Source organism: Alexandromys fortis, unplaced genomic scaffold (genome assembly GCF_014885135.2).
Source record: "Alexandromys fortis isolate MF-2015 unplaced genomic scaffold, M_Fortis_MF-2015_v1.1 scaffold_315, whole genome shotgun sequence".
Lineage (NCBI taxonomy): Eukaryota > Metazoa > Chordata > Mammalia > Rodentia > Cricetidae > Alexandromys > Alexandromys fortis.
The window spans coordinates 64599-83798 of record NW_026068188.1 but is presented as its reverse complement, the minus strand read 5'-3'; the positions used below and the strand labels follow the sequence as shown (position 1 = coordinate 83798).

The 19200-nt window shown below is 35.5% G+C and overlaps 1 protein-coding gene across 1 annotated transcript in view; it reads left to right on the top strand.

Moving 5' to 3' along the window:
- The window catches only part of LOC126492796 (dystrophin-like), a gene marked incomplete at its 3' end in the record, with an annotated part of 366806 nt that extends 347939 nt beyond the window's left edge, over positions 1–18867 (top strand). Inside the window, exons 5-6 of the mRNA XM_050129372.1 lie at positions 10391–10483; positions 18695–18867. Of these exons, the coding sequence (XP_049985329.1) occupies positions 10391–10483; positions 18695–18867 (266 nt within the window). The remainder of the gene's footprint in view (positions 1–10390; positions 10484–18694) is intronic.
- Between the last annotated feature and the right edge of the window lie 333 nt (positions 18868–19200).

Here is a 19200-nt window from a genome sequence, read left to right as displayed (position 1 = left end):
TGAGAGGGAACATTTTTCTCGTATCAATTCTAACACTTCAAAACTTTTTTTTGTTGTGTGTGTGTGTGTGTGTGTGTGTGTGTGTGTGAGCACTCTGTTATAGGAGAACTTAGAAGGCAGTTCTATAGTATTTTTCGGCCCTTTTCTCTCAAATAAGATTATTTAATGTGTAGTTTAAATTTTCTGGGGTTGGAAGATGCCTAAATGTGTAAAAGGCTTGTGCCACCTAAATGAGCAGCTGAGTTTGGATTGTCAGTGTGCACATAAATGCCAGCCATGCAGGTAGAAGCCTCTAATGCTGGCACTGTGGAGAAAACCACAACTGTTGTGCTACAGCTATACCATGTCCTATAGACTGTGCTCCTCCCTAACATTTAAATCTTACACTCTTTCAACACCTTCTTCAATATATTCTATGAGCCTTGGACAGGTTGATATTTAGGGCTACAATCAAAATCAATTACTCTTAGCACTTTGTCAGTTGTGAATCTCTTGCATTAACTGCCACTAACTGCAAACAAGAGAAGCTTCTCTGAGAAATGCTGAGAGGAGAACCAGGCTTTCAGCACAAGCTTAAATATTTACAAGGCAGTTTGATAACATGACCATTTGGCAGAACAAAAGTTGGTTTTATGGCCTTCCTGGCCAGGGCATGTGACCGGGTCCAATAATACCAAGGATGACTTCCCTTCTTCAAAGGGGGTGTCTGATAAATAGGACTCCTGCCACCTTTCAACAAGTGGCTATGGCTAGTCTGGGAACTGGATTTATAGCATGGAGAGTGCACAGCCGCAAGGATCATTGGTAGCTTTTCTCCCCCAGCTGCCTGCATAGCATCTTCGGGCACTGTGGAAATGAGCCAGCAGGGAGGAAGTTTCCATCTCAGCTCCAGCGTGATATCTGTATGTTCAACGATAAAAGTGTGTTGTGTCTTTAGAAACAGGCTCTTACCATAAAACGCTGCTGGGCATCCAATGTAACTAGCTATATCTTGTAGTTCGTGGGGGCCTAATGGGAATTGCTTCACAAACAGCACACAGAGAAATGTCCTACACCTGACACTGACGTTTTAACTTAATAATCCTTAGCTTCTGGAATCTGCATTTTTCCATCCATACAAAATCCCTCCTTTCATGCTTTTTAAAGTTAATTTTAGTCATGTTATAAAGTAATATGTTTTGATGTCACTTCTTTATAAACCATAATTTGAACATTTTCTTCAGGCCACCAACCAACTGTGCTCTGTCATCTCCCTGGCATTTCCAAATTTTATAGTTAAGATTTTTTTAGAAAGGTATTATTTCTATTACTACATTTTCTTTTTTTATATGCACACTGAGGGTTTTGTTCAGCTGTTCAGAGGAATGAATATATTTCATATTCATGGAAATGAGTGGAATTGGAAATTATTATACTAAGCAAATAAGTGAGAAACAAACATTACAAGTTTTCTGTCATACACACAATGCCTCTATCTATCTATCTATCTATCTATCTATCTATCTATCTATCTATCATCTATCTATCATCTATCTATCTATCTATCTATCTATCTATCATCTATCTATCCATCTATCTACCTACCTACCTGTTGATCTCTCTGTGTATACAATCATCGGTCTTTATATTATCTGTACATATGAAAACATAAGTGATATTATTAGGGGAAATTATATATAAAATGGAGGAAGGGAGCCAGGAGGTGGTGGCACATGCCTACTATTCCAGCATTCAGGACAGAGGCAGTTGGATCTCTGAGTTCCATTCTCATCTACAGAGCAAGTTCCAGGATAGTCAGGGACACACAGAGAAATCCTAGAGGAAGGGGGTGACAAGAAAGGATGATAAAAAAAAATAAAATAAAATAAAAAAGAAAGGATGATAAGAAGAACAGCAGCAGCAGCAACAACAACAACAAAATTCAAGAAAGGAAACTATCACAATACATTCTTCTACTTGGAATACATACATGAATATAACATAAGACAGAAATGAAGATATTGTGGGGGTGTACACTCTGAAACATGTAGGGAAACAGAGAGACAAGAGGTTGTATATTAGAAAATCCAACATTAAACTTGTAGACAATGTCACAAAGAGGCTCACACTGAATTATACATTTTCTTTTTTTAATTGAATTTATTGAGCTACACATTTTTCTCTTCTCCCCTTCAGCCCTCTCCCAGGGTCTCCCAGGGTCCCTATGATCCCTGTTTACGCAGGAAATCTTGTCTTTTTCTACTTCCCATGTAGATTATATCCATGTACATCTCTCTTAGAGTCCCCATTGTTGTCTAGGTTCACTGGAATTGTGAATTGTAGGCTAATTTTCTTTGCTTTCTGTCTAAAAGACTTTTATGAGTGAGTATATATGATATTTGTCTTTCTGGATCTGGGTTACCTCACTCAATATGATGTTTTCTAGATCTGTCTATTTACCTCCAAATTTCAAGATGTCATTATTTTCAAACCTCATAATAGGTCTTCAAAAGACTTGCTCATTAGAGATGCTGATTTCCCATATTCCAGAAGAAACCAATACTGTTAGCTCTGTGAAAATACTAACTGTTGTCTATTTGCCAAATGCTTCAATGATTTGTATCCACATCATCATCATCTGTGAAATATTCTAAAATATTCTTTTGTAAAACAGAACAATGCACAACAAATACATATCTCAATTTTAAATTCATATTCCAATGCATTGTAATATTGTTCCTCTTAAGCTGAAGAATGCTTTAATTTAAAAGAATTTGAAGAATTAGATAATATGAGTTTGCTAGTCTTACTAAATAACTTAGACTTTAACTTTTGCAGTGAGAGGAAGACAACCTTTTCAAGTATATTTATACCTAACCTGAGGTACTTGTTTATCAGTGATACTTTCATGTCAAGGTTTTGTGTACTAATACTTATATACTTACAAATAGCATTACAAATTTTAGATTTTCTTAAACTTTATGTCAATAATGCTTTTGAAAATTGTATGGCCAAAATTGCAAAGCTTGGAAAGGAAAGGTTATATATGCTTGCTTTTAGAAAAGTAGCATAATATATTAACACATATGAAATGTATATTGCATAAAAGAATTCAATTTAAGTAATACTGCATGGAAAATTGTATACATTTTACTTTATTCTGTAATGTAAAATCATTAATGAGGAAAATGTGTGGTTTCTCAAGTGTTACTCTCTAGTGTCAAACTATAAAACAAACTTAATTATGTTTAATTATAATACCTACTTTGCCAAAAAGTGTAGATTACATTTTGTAGTCTCCTAGGCTTCCTGAATTGATACTTTCATCTTGATTTGTTTCTTTTAAATTGCTGGTTTGTTTATTTTGTTGAGACAATGTTGCTCTGTGTAGCAGTCCAGGCTGTCTTAGAACTCCCTCTATAGACCAGGCTGGCCTCAATCTCACAGAGATCTGCCTGCCTCTACCCCTTTAGTACTGAGTTTAAAGGCATGCACCACAATTGACTGAATGTTTGTTTTAACGTATATCATCCTTTCAAGTGATTATGTTTGCTCAAGGTTATAGGACTTAAAAACAAACAGACAAATCCCTACTTCATTGTTAAATATGATGTAAGCAATATATGAAAACATAGCTTCATTAAAGCATTCTCCTATGCTACAACACTGAGATCAAAAATGTTTAAATTATAGAAAAGTCATTTCATTTGTTTGAAGCCACTATTATTTTAACATATCTTAGTCCATATATGTGGTATATGATAGCTGGTAAAAGTCATAGAATGAATGACTTCATAAAATTTAAACCATTGGAAATAGGGAAAGAGAACAGTAAAATGGCTCAGGGGGTAAAGGTTGTTTGTTGCCAAGATCAGTGACCTAAATTTGATCCACAGGATCCACAAGGTTGAAGGAGAAGACAATCTGTTAAAACTTGTCTTCTACACATACATTGTACATGCATACAAAATAAATTAATAAAAATTGTCATAAGTCAATATTAAAATGATACAAACAAAACAGGGATTGAAGAAACTTGGTTTCATGGACAGGTATACAATCACAGTATTTTTCCCTTTTATTTTATATATATTAGACCATTCATCATTCAATTATAAAATATTCATTACATGCATGTCTCAGTGGAAGAAGAGAATGGTGATTTATGTCATAGTTCTTGAAATTTTAAATAGTTTAAATCTTAATTTCTTTTTGGAAAAGCGCATACTGCAAGGTAGTGAAGCCACGTTGAATTTTCTCTAGTTTCAAATTTAAATGCATTGTATTTAGAAGGATTATGTAAATCCTTGAGACAAATTCACTTAACTATAGATAAGTATGTTTAACTACATGTTAATAATTTATAAAACTCTTAGGATGTTTATAAAGGAAACCTGGATCATCTAGTATGTTGGAAGAAACTTCATAGGTTATTTACTCTTCATGATAAATACATATATGGATGTGAAATACAAATAAATGATGAAAGTATACTCATAAAAGGTAGCTACCAGAATAGACATTTATCTAATCAAATCCAATGCATGGTAGGTTCTAAGCCATTAGTCACTGTTTAAGAGTGTCAAGATTTTGAATGTATACTCAAACTTTTAAAATGACGTTAAATATTCTCTTTTAAAATGTATTCATTTTTGGGTGCAATTATTTGATAAAATTTAATTTGTAGTAATTTTGGAATAGCCCCATTCAAATAGCAAGACTGAAGAGTGACAAGATAGTTTGTGTTTATTTCTTTTCCCTTCATAATTTGTATCTTTTAATCGGGTATTATACAGAAAAACTAAGAAACAAAAGTATCTACACTTGCAAGTAAATGTGAATTGCAGAAAAGATCTGAGAAAGCCACATATCTTGAAAACATACTCTGAGAATTTTTTTTTTTTTTTTTATTTTCTGTTGGCTAAGTGGTATGGATTAGTTGTCATTAGGGTTTGTAGCTACGAAACATTCTTGTCATTGCTGGCCCAAAATGCATAAACATTTTATTTGTAAACTGTCACTTTCCTTATTGAATGAACTGTAACTTTAACTTCCAAGTTAAAACTGTAAAAGAGTTAAAAGCAGAAATAATGGGAAGTTTCACCATCTCTCCTCCATTGCCTAGAATAAAAAATGCATGACAAAATGAATTAGTGTATTCAGTCATAGAATGATTCTCATCTGTCATACTCACATACACACACACACACACACACACAAACATCCTAATATTTATTATAAGAATATCACTCACTTTTACCCTTTCCTCCCCTCTTTTTTATGATTTGCTCTAATTTTTATTCCTCAACTTGATTTTTTAAAACTAGGTTATTCTTTCGTACAATATATCCCAACCACAGTTTCCCCTGCCTCCACTTCTAGCTCCACCTCCAGCACCTTCCCATTCATCCAGACCCACTCCCTCTCTGCTTCCACTGCAGAAAGGAGGAGATCTCCAAGAGATGACTTCCAGACAGCACAAAAGAAGATCCAATAAGACAAGGCAAAACCCCTCATTTTGAGACTGGAAAAGTCAACTCGATATGAAGAAAAGTGTCCCAAGCACAGCATAAAGAGTCAGAGATCTGCCCCATGTCCACTTTTAGGATTCTCACAAGGGTAGCAACCAAAGAGCCACAACATACACAAAGGACCTGGTGCAGATCCATGCAGGCCCCATGTGTGCCCCTTCAGTCTCTGTGAGCCCATGTGACTCCTGCTTAGCTGATTTGGTGGCACATGTTCTCCTGGTGTCTTACATTTCCTATCACTCCTACACAATATTTTCCTGTTCCTATTTTTACTCATCCATTATCCAATGGAGATTTCCAATTTAGACGCTCTATCCACACAATATCTGACTGTGAGGCTCTGTTGCCATCAGTTGCTGGAGGAAGCCTCTTTGATAACTATAAGATGAGGTACAAATCTATTACTAGAGCAGAATATCATTAGGAATCATTTCATGACTTTTTTTGCCACTTGTGTTTGGTTCTACCATAAGTCTCTGAGCAATTTAGTCACTGGTTCCTGGTCATACAGTAGTGTAGGACATGACCTTCTTCTCTTAGTGTGGACAAGTTAAAGCAAAAGTTGATTGGCCACTTGCCCTTGTTCTGTGCCACCATATCTTTCAGGCAGAGAAGATCGTGGGTGGAGAATTGTGTGCCTGGGTTGGTGTCGAGGTATGTAGTTCCATAGCCTGCAGAGTACCCTTCTTGAGATGAGAAGACTAGAATGTAGAGGTGAATGTTACAAGCTTGCCCTGCTTGGTTTCTCTATGTTCAATGAGCTCAGTGAAAGTTGTCCTCAGCAACTGCTGTCAGTTTTCAGAGGATAACTTTTTTCCTAGCATCAGACTGGGTTGTTTACGCATCTCCATAGGACCTCTTTGGCCAACAAGAAAAGATAGTCCCACCACTAGTTGCCTTTTCTGACTACAAACGATGACCAGTTCAGACTCCCTACCCTCTATTGTGAGGAGTCCTCACTAGAGTCACCCTCATAGATTGCAGGAGTTTCTGCTGCACTAGGTTTCCATACCACCCCCTCAATCTCTCCTAATTCCAACAGTCCTAGTGACTTCTCATCACACCTATAGATCAATGAATCTCTAAACCCTTAGGAAAGAAACTTTTGTTTGCAGTCCATTTCAGTTAATATAGAGATCCACAACCGGTCAAGGTGCAGAGAACAAAGAGATTGGAAAATACTCAGCCTTAAAGCAGTCATCTGGATCATGCCCCCTCTTCCTGATGCTCAGGGATCTTTGTGAAAGAGGAGGAGGAATGATTTTAAGAGCCATAAAGAATAAATGACTCCAAGGAAACAATATTTTCTTGCATTGTTTACTGCAGCGCTACATTGCAATGCCAAAGCAGTTGCAAATATGAATTCTCAGCCATACAGAGAGTTAAGCTTAAGCCAGACAAAATTCCAACATGGAGAGGGGAGTTGAGCAAGAAGTCCCACCCATATCTGAGTTCCACCCATACTGATAGTTCTTGGAGAGGCAAAATCAGTTTTCTTTAAATTGTAGCCTCTGGCATGTTGATCATACTCCAGTGAAGGCCACATACCCAAGAGTATATGGAAGCAGAAGTTGGACTTAATGGCCTTTATTTTAAAATAGAAAAGGACACAAATGGGTAGGGTTTGAAGAATGTGATGGATATGAAAGAATTATGGGAAGAGGCTGACTATTATTAAATATATTATTAAATATTTATTATTAATAATATTAAATACATTTAAATAATATTAAATACTAAATAATTATTAAATATTAAATGTATCTATAGTATATATAGTAGACATATTTTATAAATGCATGTGGAAATGCACACAAAAATCTACACACAGAAAAATATATATACACGTACTTTAATATGAAAACTTTCATTATACTTGGTATTGAAGTGATATAGGCCACAATATTTATCCATGCAGAGTTTAAACTAACACAAAAGAAAACCTGCTAAGATCATAGCAGCATGCAAATATCTAACAATGGGAATTAGATATCTCTTTTATATAATATCTAAAATATTAAATGCAGTATAATTATTAAAATGAATAAATAATGGGGATTATTGTTTACAAAAATCATTTTTATCTACATATGATCTCTTATTTGTTTAAGCCTTGTGGGTTTTTGTCTATGAAAATTGCTTATGACATATAAAAGGATGTTCATCTTAGTTTCTTTTCTATTACTCTGAGGAGACATCATAACAAAAGCATTGCTTTTAAATAATAACTTAGAGCCTTGCTTCTATTTTCCAAAGGGTGAGTCTAGGACCATCATGGTGGGAAGCATGGCAGCAGGTTGGCAGCAGGCAGGCAGGCACAGAAATAGAGCAGCTGCAGAAAGCTTACATATTATTTATAAGAGAGAGGTAGAGAGAATGAGACTGGGCCTTGTGTATGCTTTTGAAACCTCAAAAGCAACTCCCAGTGACAAGCCTCCTCCAGCTAGGCCATACTTCCTAATCTTTCCCCAAACAGTTTCCACACACTAAGGACCAAGTATTCAAATGTATGAGCCTATGGGGTTAATAATGCATGTGCCTATGGAGTTAATTCTCATACAAACTATCACAATGATCATAGATGTCAAGAAAAAGCACGACTTTGTTGATCATATTAGGATAAAGTGAGAAGAAAGAGGGATAAGCAAAAAATAGAACCATTAACTCACAATAATTAGGAAAGAAACAATATGTCATTCAGGCAATTGTGCAAATAAAATGTTTGAATATATAAATAAATAATAGCTTAAAATTTAAGATGTTCAATTTTATTTGATATTAGAAACAAAAATATGCTTATCAATGGAATCTTATATAAGGTTGCAATATGATATGTATTGCATCACATGAAATATATATATATATATATATATATATCATGTGATGTTCAAATCAAATTAAATACAGCTCTTCAAATACCACATATTTCTGGTGAAAAATTCCAAAACCTTTTGTTCTACCATTCTGAAATGTTCACAACATTATTGTTGCCTAAAGTCACCCTACCATGCAAATTGTATAACAGAAATTTTTGCTTCTATTATACTGTAACTTACTGACCCTTAATTAGCCTTTTCCCAACACTACCTTTCTAATTCCTGTGCTCCAACTATACTGTGACCCACATTCTAGTCTCGACATCAATAAAATCAACTTTTGGAGATTTTGCAAAGGATCTCTATCACACAGTGCTTGACATTCTGTGCTTGCTTTATTTGAGATTACATAGCTATATGCAGTTCCAACCGTTTTATTAGAAATGAAATAATTTAAACTTTTCAATGACTGAATAAAAATGCATTGGGTATATGTACCACATTTTTTCCTTGGTATATTGGGTTTTAGACACAAAGGCTGATTTCATTGGAACAATCCTGTCTCTCTGTCTCCCAAGAATATAAGATTATATACATATACCACAAGGCCCAAATTTATGCGCTTAATTTTCTTTAGCTCATGTTTAACTTAATTTTAATTAATAAGCTTGGAACATAAAAGATAAGTGACATAGTATGTCTTGATGGTGTGTTTTGTGTTGTTTTAAGACATTTCCCATAACTGGTCACTTACCAAAATGTTTATTAACAACTATTACTACTACAGGTCGAAAGGCATGATGTTAGCATGGAAGATAGAATCACATGTTAGAAATCTCTGTGTGAGTGTGTGTGTATTTGTGTGTGAGGGAGAGAGAGAGAGAGAGAGAGAGAGAGAGAGAGAGAGAGAGAGAGAGAGAGAGAGAAGAGAGCTTGGTTATACACCAAGGAATAAACACAAAAATACAAACTGAGAAAACCAAAATTATATTATAGTAACTTTTATAGAAACTAATCTAGTTCCTTGCTATACATATCTTTATACATGAAAACCTATTTCTTCTAAAGTTGATTCCCTCAATGACTTGAAATTCTTTCACCAAGTCCCACTTTTATGTTTCTCCATCTCTCAGTTCTTTACACCGGGATCTAAGCTGTCACCACATGCAACCTTTGAGGACAAACCTTATTCTAAGCAGAGGATCAAAATTTACTATGAAAAGCAAAACACATATTTTGTTTCCCAAATCAGTCCTCTGAAGGGACAAGATAGTCACCTATTAGCTACAATTGCTTTTAAAAGAGTTGTAATATTTTTTTAAAGCAAGAGATTTCAGACAAATATATTCATCCAAAGTCATCATATCAGAATTCCTTCCTTCCTTCCTTCCTTCCTTCCTTCCTTCCTTCCTTCCTTTCTTTCTTTCTTTCTTTCTTTCTTTCTTCCTTCCTTCCTTCCTTCCTTCCTTCCTTCTTTCCTTTTCTTTTCTTTCCTTTCCTTTCCTTTCCTTCTTTTTTTTTTTTAAGGACAGAGTTTCTCTTTGTAGCCTCCACTATCCTGAAACTTGTTCTGTAAACCAGGTTGGCATCGATCTTATAGATATTTTCCTGCCTCTGCTTCTGAGTGCTAGGATTAAAGTAGTGCACCATGACTTCCAGGCCAGATTTTCTTTTATGCTACATAGAAATACTGCTGATGCTTCTTATTTTATTTTTATGTGTTTTGTTTCTAAGTTTCAACTTGATTTGATACTAGTCAGCATGTCATAATTTCATGCATCCTTTTGTGAATTATTACTATTATCCATTTTATTTGGAGAACTCTGGTCTCTTTAATGTGCAGTGGTACATTCATATGTTAATACTTTCATCATCTAGTTCCTAGGTACTTATTTAATATGGAAAGTGAACTTAAAATGCATTTCATTTCATTTTTGCATTACATTTTTAAATCTGTACTGTTGCTTAGGCTCTAAGAATAGCTAAATGCAATACTTTCACATTTTGTTTTATTTATAATTAATCATTTGCTATCCATTCAAACAGTTTCTTCTTTTTTATCAGGTTGATTTGGTGAATATAGGAAGCAGTGACATAGTGGATGGAAATCATAAGCTGACTCTTGGTTTGATTTGGAATATCATCCTCCACTGGCAGGTAAATATACTACCAGACATTGCCTTTTTATAAAAGAGGTTGCTAACCCCTTCTTTCATTTCTTTGACCTACAAAATAAACACATATCACTGATATTACCTAGCCATCTTCCCAGGACTGCCTTTTAAATTTACACATGTATGTCATTTTGGATAGGATAATCAAAAAATATGTTCTGGAATAGTTGTAGGAATATTGTTGAAATTTTGTCATGGGGTAAAGTTGGCAAAATAAGACAAAATCCCAACCATATCTAAAAATTTTAGCAAATATGTGCACTTAACAAACTATAGAATTTTATAAAGAAAAATTTATCTGTTCTTTAAATGACCACTGTAAAAAAATAAACTTATCAATCTTGTATTTTCAAAATATATACCTATAATGGTGAAAGATTAATAGAATAGGAATATTTTTAGGAGTATGCCTATTATACAGTCAGCTTTTGGAATCGCATTTTTCTCAATAACTTGAGGATAGGGCTTTTTGTTCTTGTCTAATTTATTCTAACACTTTAAACCAGATCATAGGTCATTTGGTTAAGTGAAAAGCATATGAACATTTAAAGTCATTACAACATGAGCTTAAATTTAAACGTACCTATTTACTAACTTAACACTATTGGATATAATGTCATAATAATTCCTTTTCTTTCAAAAGGGAAATGCATGAACATGTTTTTATTTCCTGTCAGGATTAGATGAGAAAATAGCTGCTGTTAAAATAGTGTTGTAAACTTGTTTTCAACTGTCGGTAAAAATGACAAGGATTGCTTAGCATCTTTAAAGAGTTTACAAATTTGGAGATAGTTGAGATGTGCCTGCCTTTTCTTTTTTCTAAGATATATTTTTAACCATAAATTACTAATTCTTTATGTAAAATTCAGTGTTCTTCAATCAGGCTTAATTCTTCTGCTCAGCTCAGTAGTTTCTCAAAGTATCTGTAGGAAAGAAAGTTTTTCTCTAGTCAAACAAAAATCTTATGTTATTTACAGAGATGTGTAACCATCACAACAGACCAATTTTAGCACTTTTATACTACCTCCAGGGGAAATTTCTGTGCATTTAAAATCTGTCAGAGCTACTACTCTAGTCTTGGAAAACGATTAAAGCATTTCTTTGTATATATTTGTGGTTTGGGGAAATATTGCTCCAATGGGATCTTCTTTTTTATTAGAAATTTTTTAATACAATCTTTTCTCATTTTGAATAGCTATCCCCATTCCCTCTGCCTCCCCTGCTCCTGCCTCCTCCACCTTCCCTCTACCCTACTTCCCCCATCCACTCCTCAGAATGGCTAAGGTTTCCCATGGGGAGTCGACAAAGTCTGACATTTCACTTCCAGGCAAGCCCAACGTCCTCCCTACTACATCTAGGTTGAGCAAGGTATCACTCCAAAAAGAATGGGCTCCTAGATATCAGTTTAAGCACTAGAGATACATCCTGGTCCCACTGCTATTGGCCTCACACACTGTACAATCCTCATAAATGCCCCCCACATTCAGCAGGTCTAAATTTTAGTTCTATACAGGTTTGCCCTCTATCAGTCCAGAGTCAATGAGCTCTCACTAGCTCAGGTCAGCAGTGTCTGTGGGTATCAACATCATGGTCTTAACTCCTTTTCTCGTATTATCACTCCTCCCTCTCTTGGACTTGTCTCAGGTATCTCGGCCCAGTACTTCCCTGTAGATCTCTCTATCTGCTTCCATCAGTTGATCATTGAAATTCTGTGATGACAATTAAGCTCATCATCAGTCTGATTACAGGGTAAGGCCAATTTAGGTATCTTCTCCACTGTTGTTTAGAGTCTTAGTTGGAATCATCCTTGAGAATTCCTAGGATTTTCCCTAGTGCTGTTTCTTGATAGCTCTTTAATGGCTCCCTCAATCAGGATATCACTTTCCTTTATCTGCTTCTCTGTCCTTCCCTTCTCTTGAACATCCCATTCCCTCATATTCTCCTCCTCCCTCCCCTCCATGTCCCCTTCCACTCTCCCTTCTCTCCCCCCTCATACTTTTCTGAGGAGGTCTTGTCTGATATGTGTTCTTTCCTGTGAAGCTTCTTTCATTGGGTATAATATTTGGCCATGATTATTTCATTTACTTGAGTTGACTTTTATTTAGAATTGTAACTATTACTTAGTCTGATGTAAAGTGGAGGGACCAGCCATGTACTTACTCAACCCAACAGCCATACTGATAATTCCATTGTTCTGATAGATTTTTATTTTGGCTGGGCTCAACTACATTTTACAGCAGTATTAAAAGAACAGAAAACAAATATACCTTTTAACATGATCCAAAGCTGGCAAGTTTCTAGCGATTTTCATATAGAAATGGTTTCTTTACTAAAATCAGCTCTGTGTCAACATACCCCGCCTCCCCCCAATGATTTCATTATGCTGCTCAGTATCTTTCCATGCAATCAATTGTTTGTAGAATTAAGCTGAAACATTTAAAAAAAATGAAATAAGGCACACAGGACCACAAAAGACACCAGAAGTGCTAGCAGAATGACTGTAATTGTTTTGAACACATTTCTCTGATGACCTAGTAAGAGCTTCCGAGGGGACCCAGTCTGTAGATGATGCTCGAATTACGGCCATCAGCTGTGACAAAGCAAGGAGGACAACACAGGGATTCAGAGATCTCCAAAAGGCTTGTGAACTTGTGTTCATCATTGAGTTGGTTTCCTACAGAATTCCATCCAATCCTGTCTCCTCTAGTGCCCTTGCAACTCCTTTCCCACGCACTCCAAGATAGAATGTCAACATTGTGCTTCCTGATGCTCCCTTCATCTGTTTTTAAGTAGTCGCTGCTTATTCTGTGGGAGGCATAACATGAGGGACTGCTTGTGGGGGTTTCTGTCCTGTCCAGTTCCCACAGTTGGTTAGCCCCAAAGAAATTCACACAGAGAGTCTACATTATACATAAACTTATTGGCCCACTAGCTCAGGCCTCAGAGTTGCTCTTATAACTTATATTAACCTATTATTCTTATCTATGATAGCCACATGGCTCAGTACCTTTTTTGGCAGGGTAGGTCACATCTTGCTTCTTCTGTGCTCTGGGCAGGACTGTGGAGGAATGGGCTTCCTCCTACCCAGCATTCTCCTGTTCTCATTGTCCCACCTTTACTTCCTTTCTGGTTGTCCCACCTATACTTCCTGCCTGGCCAATCAGCGTCTATTTAAAACATGATTGACAGGATACAGACAATTCCCCTGCACCAGGGAAGGGGGGTGTTGTTATGGGGAGAAGGATTTTTACACCCAGAAATACTAAAAGAAATTCCCTTACTTACTGTTTTCCTTATCTAAGACATACTTATACAGTGCATCTACTTTCCAATTGTGTACTTAAAGTACCTTAGCGTTGTGAGTGCATGTGTACAGACTCTTGCATTCTCTTCCTACTTACATCACCTCTCCTAGCATGCTGACATATTTTCTTAAAACCACTTAACAATCCTTAAAAAATCCCTTGCTCAATACTCCTCCTTCCTCCTTGAATCCCAAAAGATTCTCTCACCAAGATCATATATGTGTTTTTATACTAAATAGTGAAGTTTCAATATCTCAGAAAAAAATAAAAGCAGACTCTGGTCAATATAATATATTTTATATATTTATTCAACTGTGAATAGCATTAAAGCAAATGCATATATGCAAATATTTTCTTCCAATGCCATGTATTATGTTTTTAATACTGCTATAAAGAATGTTGGACTTGTGAAACTTGTGAATGCCAAACTTATTTCTCCATCATCACCTTTCTAGTCTCCACTTCATATACAACTTTTATCCTGAAAAGAAACTGAATATATACGTTCTGAAATAAGTGGCTTTGAAAAAAATTCTGATGTCATCTGACCATGGTGGTGCTCACCAATAATCCCTGTTGTCAGAAGGCTGACAATGGAGAGTTATGAGATCAAGGCAAGGTAGAGTTACACAATAAGAACTTGACTTTATAATAAATTAAAGGATATATACTATGTGCTGATATGATATTAAATCAGGTACCTACCTCTGCTGGCTAAGCTAAGGATAATTCTTAATTCTAAGTGTTATTCACATTGGTATATTTATTTTTAATATTACTTCAACATCCAGTTACCAGAGAGTGCCATGTTTTCTGCTGCTGAAAGTCCTTTCTCCAAAGCCCTGTCAAACTGTGCAAATTAGTTCTTGCCCTGTTCCTCATCAGGATGACACATCTCTTCATTGCTTGATTCTCAAGAGGGATGCATTTAGGGAAGTAGTTTAAGTGGGCAAATCTGTGCTGGGACACGTTTATTAATTCCTGCTCTGGAGAGTAAGAACAGTGGTGGCAGGAGTTGAAAGAGAAAGAGCTATAGCCTCATGGTGACAGAGAATCTAAGTGGCTTTATTTAACACCATGGTGAACCTGGCCAACAGTGACCTAACTGAAGTTCAGATGGCTGATAGTTTATTCTGCTCCATTTTATCAGCAATGGAGATGTGTGACAGCAGAAAAGCTGTGACCGTTGGTGACAGGGCTCTGAAATTCAGGTAGCTCCCCAGGAGACTAACAGCAGGAGTCTGTGTGATAACAGCTGAGTAACAAACTGTTCCTCCAAGGGGAATCTTTGCTGGTCCAGCTTTCTGTACATTATACGTTGTTTACCTAGCTAGGTAACACTGTCACTTTGGCCGTTGCCTTTTTTCACTATGAAAGATGGAATTCGGAATCTTTCACAGGCTAAAATTGTGCCCAAGCCATTATCTACACATCTACCCTTCCTTTCTTAGTCATGGTTGCATTCCAATTAACAAATATTTACATATTTGTTTCAGTTGATACTTTTATAAGCACTGTGAGCCTTGAAGAAAAGATTATTTTCTGATCCCAAGTTCATCTTTCTAGCCATCTTAATGATTTCCTGGCAACAATTTTTATGTAGGAAAGGGAGAAACAATAATTATACATACATATTACTCTTTCTTTTTCTCTCAGTGATATTTTGCTCTAGTAGAATCAATGCCAATGATGCTGAGCCTGATAAGCTGAATTAGACATACAATGATGCTAAAAGCATTTTGGATTGAATATTGTTTTGTCCTTAAACATTATACACATAGAGGACAGTCTGGTCAAGCATTTTGCAAATGAATTCCATTCATCATTGGAGGCTTGCCTGATCAGAGAAAATCCATCATCACCAATATGCCATTAATGACTTATTTCAACCCTGCTTCAATAAAGTACACAAAGCATACTTCTACAAATGGTTGTACCTGGGGGTCATGAATGTCATAATATTAGAATATGCTGTGAAAGATTATATATTGTATATGATTGTTTGACCTACTATTTATAGAGTAACTAGGTAAATAGTTAGTAGGTCAGAGATGAATGACAAAATTGTGGAGAATCCAGCGCTAAGAGATAGAGTCATCAGCAGATTGTGCCACACATATACACAGATTTCATACATTCAAACTATCACCATGTTTCAAATATCATCTCTAACTTTATAAGTGTTTTAAAATCAGATTTTATATTATATCCCATAATTTACATTCAACAGTTCATAAAAAGACAACTAATATGAGTTGTTAAAATATGTATTTACTACAAAGGCAAATATGTGTTAATCTCTTAATAGATAAAAAATACAACCCAAAATATATTTATATTTCACACTGATGCATAATGATTGTATATATATTGTCACATCACATCTTTGTGCACACATACCTTAGGTTTACACAAAGGAAAACTATGTAGGTAAGCATTAATCATATTTACTTACCTACTCTTGCAAGTATCTCATAATGGTTCCATTTTAGCTTTTAAAAGAAAGAGAATAGTCACTTAAATGATTCTGTAGATTAAAAAACCTGAAATGAAGTATCACTTCATTCTTAAAATTTATAAAAATGTTTAGAATGTGCATCTTTATCAGACTACTTAGGGGAATGAAAGTTTGAAATTCAATAAATTTCTAAATAATATTTGTACCTATTCAAACACTATAAAACAAGTGTGCTGAATGCAATTGATAAAAGGAAAAAGAAAGCGTTCATCTATAGCTGTTAGGCATGCATATTCCTCTTTTACATATTGTTAACTTGTCGATTTTTAAAAATTTCAACAGGTAAACATTTTCAGTCCGGTAAGTGTCTGTGAGTTATTATTGCTGTTGTGAAACACCATGGCTAAAGTTTTATGGGGCAGAAACAGTTTATTTGGCTTACACTTTCACATCACTGTTTATTATTGGAGGAAGTCAGTACAGAAACTCAAACATGAAAAGGAACTAGAGGCAGGAGCTGATGACAAGGGCATAGAAGCATGCAACTCAGTGGCTTGTTCCTCACTAGTTGAACATTCTGCTTTCTTCCAGAACCCAGGACCACAAGACCAGGGATAGTCCCACCTACAACAGCATGAGCCCACCCAAATAAATCACTATTTTTTTTTAAAAGAAAAATGTCTTAAAGGCTTGCCAGTAACCTGATCATAGGAAGGCAATTTCTGAATTGAGGTTCTCTGTTCTCAGATGACTTTAGCTTGTGCCAAGTTGATATAAAGCTAGTCAGTGCAGTTAGTTAGCATAATAGGCATTATTTTCTAAGTTACAAAATGGATCTAGGGTATTTTAGTTCACTGTATTTTGGAATGTTGTGAAAACAATCTTCTTTCTGGAGATAAATAATCTGGTGATTAAATGGGTAGGTAACTTGCTGAATTTCATATAGTAAGCTAATAAAAAGGAAAAAATAATATGCATTATAAAGCAAAATATTGTTCTTAAATTATAGAATGACTTAACTTTTAGTTTCCTTTTGCTCCCTCCAGCCCCTACTGTGTTTCCTCAACTCCAAAATTGTTACCCTCTTTTTATTCAATTATTGCATATGTGTATGTGTAAATATATATAATTACATCCTTCTGAAGGCATTTTTATTATAAGCAAACATTTTCTTACTAAAATTGCTTTTCTATTTGTAAACACTAGTGATTTATCTTACTATTGACTAAAAATAAGTCTAATATTTTATACCCTGTCTTTTTAAGTCTATTGAAAGTTACAAAAAGAGCAAGTCTCAAAACAGTATTTTAGTATGCTAGACTTTAAAGATGATATTGAACGTATTTCTCAGACAACAATCACACCGAATTGATTCCTAACCAATTTCAATTAGAGTCAATTCTGATTCAATGAAGTGTATTACTTATAATCTCTCTCTCTCTCTCTCTCTCTCTCTCTCTCTCTCTCTCTCTCACACACACACACACACACACACACACACATCCATAATATTCCCACCATTTATCCATGAAAATCAGAGGGATTCTTTTTTTCTCTGCCCCTTCAACCCTCTCCCATAGTCCCCATCCTCCAAATTTACTCAGGTGGTCTTGTTTGTTTCTATTTCCCATGTATATTAGATCCATGTACATCTCTCTTAGGGTTCTCATTGTTGTCTAGGTTCTCTGGAACTGTGATTTGTAGGCTTGTTTTCTTTGCTTTATGTTTAAAAACCACTTATGAGTGAGTACATATGCTAATTGTCTTTCTGGGTCTGGGTTACCTCACTCAATATGATGTTTCCTAGATCCATCCATTTGTCTGCAAATTTCAAGATGTCATTTTTTTCTCCCATGTAGTACTCCATTGTATAAATGTACCACATTTCCTTATCCATTCTTCAGTTGAGGGGTATTTAGGTTGTTGCTAGGTTATAGCTATGACAAACAATTCTGCTATTAACATAGTTGAGCACATGTCCTTGTAGTATAGTTGAGCATCCTTTGGGTAATTATTATTACCAAAAGTGGTATTAATCCAATAAAAAAATGGAGTACAGACCTAAACAGAGAACTCTCAACAGAGGAATCTAAAGTGGCTGAAAGACACTTATGGAAATGCTCAGCATCCTTAGTCATCAGAGAAATGCAAATCAAAACAACACTGAGTTTCCATATTAGACCTATAAGAATGGCCAATATCACAAACACTCACGACAACTTATGCTGGAGAGGTTTGGGGTAAAGGGAAAACTCCTGCATTGCTGGTGGGAGTGCAAACTGGTACAGCCCCTTTGGATGTCAGTGTGGCGATTTCTCAAAAAATTAGGAAACAACCTTCCTCAAGAACCAGAGGCATTACTATTTTAAAAATGTGAGGAGTACTTGTTTGGGGATATGTGCTTTTTATTGAAAATTTCTTTAACAAACAGGTCAAAAATGTGATGAAAACTATCATGGCTGGATTGCAGCAAACCAACACTGAAAAGATTCTTCTGAGCTGGGTCCGACAATCAACGCGCAATTATCCACAGGTTAACGTCATCAACTTCACCACCAGCTGGTCTGATGGCCTAGCTTTGAATGCTCTCATCCACAGTCACAGGTAAATTTGAAATTTAAATTGTTTTTTAAGTATTGATTATTGCAATATGGCCTGTCTACTAGGCAAAATGGTGTTAACAATATCGATCTAAGTATTTATTGAAACAGACTAAGCATATTGTCATATATTTACCTCCTTATTTGAGATAGGGCATATCTAGGTAAGGGCTGACCTATCTAAAACTTGATATTCCTTTCTCAGTTCTCAGAGTAATGGGATTACATGCTTTAAACACCATGGCTACGAGTTTTCTAATTTTTAAGTTACATATGGCTGTAGTTGAAGGAGGAACAAAAATGAACACATTTTATACTTAGACTCCGAAACAACCAG